Genomic DNA, 8,901 nt, shown 5'->3' on the forward strand with positions numbered 1-8,901 from the left:
ACTTAATCCATACATTTGATTGGAAACATAACATTCAGCATTCTGACATGATTCATTTGATTGTAAACATAAACATTTGGCGCAGGAGAACATAGCCTTCCTGTTCATTGCAAGCAAGAGCAAGGTGCTTCTTTGTCGAATAAATGTTTTAATTGCTCAAAATAGGTGACCAAACTACATTAAGTGTACAAAACATTAGGAACATCTGCTCTGTCCATGACATAGACTGAACAGGTGAATCCAGGTGAAAGCTATGACCCCTTATTGATTTCACTTGTTAAATCCACTTCAATCAGTGTAGATGAAGAGGCGGAGACAGTTTAAAGAAGGATTTTTATGCCTTGAGACAATTGAGGCATTGATTGTGTATGTGTGCAATTCAGAGGGTGAATGGGCAAGACAAAAGATGTAAGTGCCTTTGAAAGCGGTATGGTAATAGGTGCCAGGCCAACCGGTTTGAGTGTGTCAAGAACTGCAACGCTGCTGGGTCAACAGTTTCGCATGTGTATCAAGAATGGTCCACCACCCAACAGACATCCATCCAACTTGACACAACTGTGGGAAGCATTGGAGTCAACATGGGCCAGCATCCCTGTGGAACGCTTTCGACATCTTGTACAGTCCACGCCCCGACTAATTGAGGCTGTTCTGCCGGCATAAGGGGATGCAACTCAACATCATGAAGGTGTTCCTAATGTTTTGTACACTCAGCGTATTGGGACACACATTGGGCTAGACTACTGGTTCAAGAGTTATAAGAGGAATAGAGAGAGGATGGATGTAAGAGAGGCCAGTGGAGATGCCAGCGGAGATGCATGAATTGCACAATAACATTTTTGGCTGGCACACGTTTTGTGCCAATGAACGGAAGTTGAACATCACCAAATGCGTTAGTTTAATTAAATGTGCAATAAAAAAAGTAGAATGCCTAGGCCTATTTAATGAAACCCTGGCTGTTTATGTAGGAACCTGACAGGAGTGTCAAGGAGTGGAATGTAAGCCAAAAAGACTGGTAGCCAGACTATGAGCACGTGACATAGTAGCTATAAGTATTCAAATGTTTGTGTGAACTGGAAAAGGGCCGCTACTGGGTTTCTCTAACATCAAGGAAGTCCCTTGTTGACCTTTCACATTAGCTGGAAAAGTCCAGACAGAGTTCAGAGACAGCTGTCAATAAATCACTTCAAAACAGTGAGTGACTTCTGTGCAATGGTAATTTTGGTTGACCCAGAACTAAAGTCTCAAGTAATTTGTCAGCTGCCCACCCACCAGAGATTAGTGCAATGGTAAATCATTTGTAAATGTTCAGTGATCAGGCTATCTCAATTCTCTAAATCAACAAGTCTTCACTTTGAATGGCAGGCATTCCTCTCTGCAGAACGACTTAGCCCAGAGAGACTGGGAGGAAATTGAGGCCACCTTCAAACTCCCCAATCCCACCCTGCCCTCACCAATGTGAAGCTTGCCACAATAACTATTAGCCACAATGATGGAATTTGCAAGTTGCCTTCAAAAGAAAAGTCCCGCATTGAAAGTGACGCAAACGGATACAAATAGTGGAACTATGCCATATTTGGACTAGATAATGCTAAACAAGCATGGCTTGTGGTAATATAACATATATATATTTTTAATTATAATTCAATACATTTTTAAATAAATACTAAAACAAATATGAAATCCCACTGTGGATGTGTTAGACTGCATAATTGCATTTGGGGCATACATACAGTATATGCACTGTACAGCGTTACCTATGGAGTGTGCACTGTCTGTGCACCCATGGAATGGGGTCTCAGCCTATTCAGTGACACCCACAGATTACAACTCGGTACAGTTTACACAAACATTAGCGTCAGAGCTCTTACTGTCATTGGTGATCAGTCCTTCTACCGTTGTGTTATCAGCAAACTTGATGATGGTGTTGGAGTCAAAAATCTTAGCGTCTTATTGCAGGACTTTGACTGTGGCAAATGACCTCCTCAGTCAAACCATTGTGCGTATTGAACATTCATTCATATTGGACTGTACAGCCTTAACTGAATTTGGATATCAGCCTACTCAGTGACACCCACAGATCACAACTGTAGCGTTGACACACATTTTCAAAATCGAATCAAATGTTATTTGTCACATGCTTCGTAAAACAACAGGTGTAGACTAACAGTGAAATGCAGAGTTAAAGATAAAAGACAAAATAACAGGGCTATATACAGGAAGTACCAGTACCGAGTCGGTGTGCAGGGGTACAAGGTAATTGAGGTAGCTATGTATATATAAGTAGGGTTACTGTAAAGTGACTAGGCAACAGTATAGAATAACAGACAGTAGCAGCAGTAGGCAGCCATTTGATTAGCTACAGTGTCAAGAAAAAGTATGTGAACCCTTTGGAATTACCTGGATTTCTGCACAAATTGGTCATAAAATGTGTTCTGATCTTCGTCTAAGACACAACAATAGACAAACACAGTATGTTTAAACTAATAACACGCAAATTATTATATTTTTCTTGCCCATACTGAAGACAACATTTAAGCTTTCACAGTGTGGGATGGAAAAAGTGTGTGAACCCCTAGACTAATGACTTGACTAATTGGAGTCAGGAGTCAGCTAACCTAGAGTCCAATCAATGAGACGAGATTGGAGATGTTGGTTAGAGCTGCCCTGCCCTATAAAAAACGCTCGCAAAATTTGAGTTTGCTATTCGCAAGAAGCATTGTCTGATCTGAACCATGCCTTGAACAAAAGAGATCTCAAAAAACCTAAGATTAAGATTTGTTGACTTGCATAAAGCTGGAAATGGTTATAAAAGTATCTCTAAAAGCCTTGATGTCCACGGTAAGACAAATGGTCTATAAATGGAGAAAGTTCAGCACTGTTGCTACTCTCCCTATGAGTGGCTGTCCTGCAAAAATGACTGCAAGAGCACAGCGCAGAATGCTCAATGAGGTTAAGAAGAATCCTAGAGTGTCAGCTAAAGACTTACAGAAATCTCTGGAACATGCTATCATCTCTGTTGACGAGATTACGATACGTAAAACACCAAACAAGAATGGGGTTCATGGGAGGTCACCACGGAAGAAGCCACTGCTGTCCAAAAAAAAACATTGCTGAACATCTGAAGTTCGCAAAAGAGCCCCTGGATGTTCCACAGTGCTACTGGCAAAATATTCTGTGGACAGATGAAACTAAAGTTGAGTTGTTTGGAAGGAACACACAACACGATATGTGGAGACAAAAAGGTACAGCACACCAACATCAAAACCTCATCCCCACTGTAAAGTATGGTGGAGGCAGCATCATGGTTTGGGGCTGCTTTGCGGCCTGTGGGCCTGGACAGCTTGCTATCATCGACAGAAAAATGAATTCCCAAGTTTATCAAGAAATGTAGCAGGAAAATGTAAGTCTATCTGATGAAGCAAATTGAAGGTCAACAGAAGTTGGGTGATGCAACAGCACAACGACAAAAAACACAGAAGTAAATCAACAATAAATGGCTTCAACAGAAGAAAATACGCCTTCTGGAGTGGCCCAGTCAGAGTCCTGACCTCAACCCGATTGAGATGCTGTGGCATGACCTCAAGAGAGTGGTTCATACCAGACATCCCAAGAATATTGTTGAACTGATACAGTTTTGTAAAGAGGAACGGTCCAAAATTCCTCCTGACCATTGTACAGGTCTGATCCGCAACCACAGAAAAAGTTTGGTTGAGGTTATTGCTGCAAAAAAGGAGGGCCAACCAGTTATTAAAACCAAGGGTTCACATACTTTGTCCACCCTGCACTGTGAATGTTTACACAGTGTGTTCAATAAAGATATGACAATGTATATTGTTTGTGTGTTATTAGTTTATGCAGACTGTGCTTGTCTATTGTTGTGACTAGATGAAGATCAGATACAATTTTATGACAAATGTATGCAAAAATCCAGGTAATTATAATGGATTCACATGCTTTATCTTGCCACTCTATTTAGTTGTCTTGTTTAGCAGTCATATGGCTTGGGAGTAGAAGCTGTTCAGGGTCCTCCTCTCCACCCTCTCAAGGCTGGGCATCTCAGGTTCTGCACACTTTTTAATTGCATCCTACCTAGCAGGACGCTCCTACCAGGTGAAGTGGAGAGGATCTGTGACTGCACCATGTACTCTCACTACTGGTGTCCTCCAGGGCTCGGTTCTAGGACCTCTCCTCTTCTCTCTATACACCAAGTCACTCAGTTCTGTCATGTCCTCAGATGCTCTCTCCTATCATTTCTATGCGGATGACACAACTATCTTTCTCCTTCCCCCCTTCTGACCCCCAGGTGGCAACATGCATCTTTGCGTACCTGGCAGATATCTCAGCTTGGATGTCGGCCCACCACCTCAAGCTCTTCCTCCAGGGGAAGGTCTGCCCGCTCCAAGACTTCTCCATCATGGTTGACAACTCGATGGTGTCTCCCTCCTAGAGCTCAAAGAGCCTTGGTGTGACCTAGGACAACACTCTGTCCGTCTCTGCAAACATCAAAGCAGTGACACACTCCTGCAGGATCATGCTCAACAACATCCGTAGAGTATGATCCTACCTCACACAGGAAGCGGCGCAGGTCCTAATCCAGGCATTTGTCGTCTCCCTTCTGGACTACTGCAACTCACTGTTGGCTGGGCCCTCCGTTTTTGCCATGAAACCTCTGCAACTTATCCAGAACACTGCAGCCCACCTGGTGTTCAACCTTCTCAAGTCCACCATGTCACCTTGCTCCTCTGCACACCCCACTGGCTTCCAGCTGAAGCTCGCATCCACTACAAGACCATGGTACTTGCCTACGTAGCAGCAAGAGGAACTGCTCCTCCCTACCTTCAGGCTATGCTCAACTCCTACACCCCAACCGAGTACTCCGTTTTGCCACCTCTAGTCTCTTGGCCCTCTCATTCCTACAGGAGGGCAGCTCCCGCTCACCCCAGTCCAAGCTCTTCTCTGTGCTAGCACCCCAATGGTGGAATCAGCTTCACCCTGAAGCTAGGATAGCAGAGTCCCTGCCCATCTCCCAAAAACATCTGAAACCCTACCTATTCGAAGAGTTTCTTAAATAATCCCACAGCACCCCCTCCTCACCCCCACAACACAAAAAGCCCTTTGTGATCTAACACTTGCACTTGACTTTCTTCCCCCTTACTAGCTCTGACTTTCCTGATAGCTACTTTATTGAGGAAAAATGTACTTACTAAATTACTAAAATGTCAAATGTTTCAGACTTACTGCTTGCAGTGCGGTGTCTGAGAGAACAGTCTATGGCTTTAGTGGCTGGTGTCTTTGACAGTTCTTTGGGCCTTCTCCTGACACCGCCTGGTATAGAGGTCCTGGATGGCAGGGAGCTCGGCCCCAGGGATGCACAGGGCCGTACTCACACCCCTCTGTTGTGCCTTGCGTTTGGGTGCATTGCAGTTGACGTTCCAAGCGGCAATGCAGCCAGTCAAGATTCTCTCGATGGTGCAGCTGTACAACCTTTTGAGGATCTGAGGAACCATACCAAATCTTTTCAGCCTCCTGTGTGTGGATCCATGTTAATTCATTACTGATGTGGACGCAGAGGAACTTGAAACTCTTGACCCACTCCACTACAGCCCCATCGATGTGGATGGGCGTGTGCTCGCACCTCTGTTTCCTGTAGTCCACGATCAGCTCCTTTGTCTCACTGACGTTGAGAGAGAGGTTGTTGTCTCTGATCTCGTCCCTATAGGCTGCTTCATTGTCGTCTGTGATCAGTCCTACCACCACCATGACATCAGCAAACTTGATGATAGTGTTGGAGTCAAAAATATTAGCGTCATAGCTCATATTGCAGGACTTTGACCATGGCAAATCCCCCCCCCCCCCCCCCGCCCAGCCAATCTATTGTGTGTATTGAACATTCATATTGAACTGTATAGTCTTCCCTATGAAGTGTACACCCATGAAATGAGGAGGGGATTTGCCACCATTGGACTCTGGAGCAGTGGAAATGCGTTCTCTGGAGTGATGAATCATGCTTCACTATCTGGCAGTCTGAGGACGAATCTGTTTCGTCCGTTGGAATCGTCCGTCTATAGCAGCAAAAGGGGGACCAACTCCATATTAATGGCCATGATTGTGGAATGAGATGTTCGGATAGGTGTCCACATACTTTTGGCCATGTAGTGTACGTAATGCAATCATGCTGCCTAATACATCCACAGTCAGATTTCAACAGTTTTTTTTACTGCATATTGTCAAATAAATAAATACATTTTATAATCAACCTTTTTATTTTTAGCATGTCCTAGTCCAATATGTCCTGAAAACCACTATTTTTATCCATTTGCGTTACTTTCAAATAGGGACTTTTATTTGAAAGCCGAACAGCAATATCTACTACTGTTGTTAATCGATATTGTGGCTAGCTTCACACAGGTCCCGTCCTCTCCATACCCTTTCTCTCGACTGACTAACATCTGCTGTAGTTTCTCTGTTCATCAGTGGGGGCGACGTGGAGAGAAGCCTTGTGGTGTCATTGCTCGAAGGACTTGGTTTCAACCCCAGTTCCCGTTGTCCACCAAGTGAAGAGGATGGTGCTCGCTCGCTGCTGCTTTACCGCCTCGATAAAGGTAAACCTCGCGCTGCTGGCCTGCTCGGTTGCGCTTGTGGGCATCTGCTTAGCGCGCTCGGACGCTCCGCGAGGGGTGGCGGTGCCCTTTGTTTTTGACCTCAAAGCGACGTGCCGCCCTCCGTGCCAACATGCTGGCATCTGCATCCGAAACAACACCTGCTTCTGTTCTCGCGGCTATGAGGGAGAGACCTGCCAGTATGGTGATGTTACTTTATATTTGCCTAGAAAGGAAACAGTAAACAAAATAGCCAAACTACACAAGACAAGTGATGCATTGAAGAATGCATGAAATATGTATATCATATATTTTTTAATCACAACATGTATGGAAAATATGCATGATTTTACTGAATGAGTGCTGATGCCTCTTGTTTTGAACAGCTAACTGCTATCCCAAATGTAAGAATGGAGGAGAGTGTCTTCGCCCTGGAAAATGCAGATGTCCTTCTGGATTTGGAGGAAAATATTGTCATAAAGGTACTTAACTAATTCTGTTAACCTTCTAGATATACAATATACAAATATTGTAATAATATCTATTTATTGGTAACTACAGTAGGCTAGTACAAGTAACCTAATGTTTTATTTGGAGAGAGTGTGGTTTGAAAAGGGTAGGGAGTTAAGTCTTAGTCCTATACTACAGGTTAGGAACATGGGAGAGGTAAGTGGATGATTTGATTGTATGGCTGTCTTTTCCAGTGAAATGTGATAGTGGATGCTGGAACGGTGGCGACTGCATCGCTGTGAACGGAGTGGCCAAGTGCATCTGTCCCTCCAGCTGGACTGGCTCCAAATGCCAAGAGGGTTTGTTTACCTCCTAATTAGCCTAATTCATACAGAGGTGAAACCAGCAGTGAGACTGGTTGCTCAGCTGGCCTATTAATCAACAGTAGCTTATTAATCCTCTCTGGAACCCTCTGACAACTTCATTGAAATGCCAAGATACCTTCACACGTACTAAAACAATAAAAAAACAGTTGATTTAATTACTATCGAATGGGACAAAGAAAACGCTTCACATGGCCAAACGTATAATGGTGATTTATTGGTTCCCGGAGTGTTGAGAATGCGTTGTTGCGATGTTTCCCCAGCGATCTGTCCCCAGGGGTGCAGGAATGGGGGCAGCTGTGTGGCCCCAGGAATCTGCAGCTGTCCAGAGGGCTGGCTGGGTGGAGCCTGCCACACTGGTGAGTGAGATCTTAAGATGAATGCACTAACTGTAAGTCGCTCTGGATAAGAACGTCTGCTAAATGACTAAAATGTCATGTAAAATCTCACAGATTTGGCACACACACAACCAACATAAACTACACGCATTTTCAGACAAGCACTTTTTTTACTCTCACCGCAACAGACTCACAAACACGGTAAACTATGCACACACTTGCAGACACACTTACACAGATACAGGCAACAGGCCAAATAAATGTATAACCCATAACTGGAGCCTAATCACTGATCTGTTCTGAATGTGTGTCAAGTGTGTTAATTTGTAACACACCGACACACTTGGGTCAAACGATAGATAGCAGAGAAGTTAATCAGGCATGCTAAAGAATAACAAATATAAATCAGACTGTCAGAAAATGTAGGAATTGTTAACAGAAGTGTTTTTTTTTATCCTGAAAGAATCTACTGAGTGAGAAACCTGTCAATGTGAGATATCTGTTGAAAATGACTGTTTTGAGATTTTGTTCTGTTGAGCCGTTTCCCCAGATGTGAAGAGGCCACCAGACTACATAATGAGCCCTCCTTCCTCTCTTTCTTAATGTAACATCTCTTTTTCTCATTTCCCCCTCCCTCTGTCTCTTTCCCCTCTCTCTATCTTGCAGCTGTGTGTCACCGGCCCTGTCTGAATGGAGGCAAATGTTTGTCTCCCGATTCGTGCCGCTGTCGCCCTCCTTACTCTGGACCACGCTGTGAGGAGAGGAAAAAGGTGTTTTAACCCTTTAGGGGTCAGAGGTCAAAGAGGGCCAGTCAGAGGCCATGCAGAACTGTATTCATTCCAAATCTGGTGCTTTAGATATCGTCTCTGCCTTTTGTAAAAATGTTTTTGTAATGAACCACAGATTTCTGTGTTAACAATAACATTTGGCTGTTAACTTAATATCTACTATACAATTTTGGGTTTGTGCTATATAATGAATAAAATGTGGATAAAAGGTTTATTGTTATTTTCTTATCATGCAGTCAGATGATTTACAGTAAAACAACACTTAGCAAACTGCTTTTACTAACAATATACTGTAGCCAATTAATAGTATAACTAAACTGTTACAAAAGTGTTCGTCCATCTC

At 43.6% G+C, this 8,901-nt stretch overlaps 1 protein-coding gene across 1 annotated transcript; it reads left to right on the forward strand.

Moving 5' to 3' along the window:
* The first annotated feature begins 6,432 nt into the window (after window positions 1-6,432).
* LOC110515914 (von Willebrand factor D and EGF domain-containing protein-like) lies at window positions 6,433-8,770 on the forward strand. The gene is made up of 5 exons (XM_021594629.2): window positions 6,433-6,804; window positions 6,986-7,081; window positions 7,304-7,408; window positions 7,696-7,791; window positions 8,437-8,770. The coding sequence occupies exons 1-5, from the start codon at window positions 6,564-6,566 to the stop codon at window positions 8,547-8,549; spliced, it is 651 nt and encodes a 216-aa protein (XP_021450304.2). The 5' UTR covers window positions 6,433-6,563; the 3' UTR covers window positions 8,550-8,770.
* The last annotated feature ends 131 nt before the right edge of the window (window positions 8,771-8,901 follow it).

Source organism: Oncorhynchus mykiss, chromosome 3 (genome assembly GCF_013265735.2).
Source record: "Oncorhynchus mykiss isolate Arlee chromosome 3, USDA_OmykA_1.1, whole genome shotgun sequence".
In the NCBI taxonomy this organism is placed as follows: domain Eukaryota; kingdom Metazoa; phylum Chordata; class Actinopteri; order Salmoniformes; family Salmonidae; genus Oncorhynchus; species Oncorhynchus mykiss.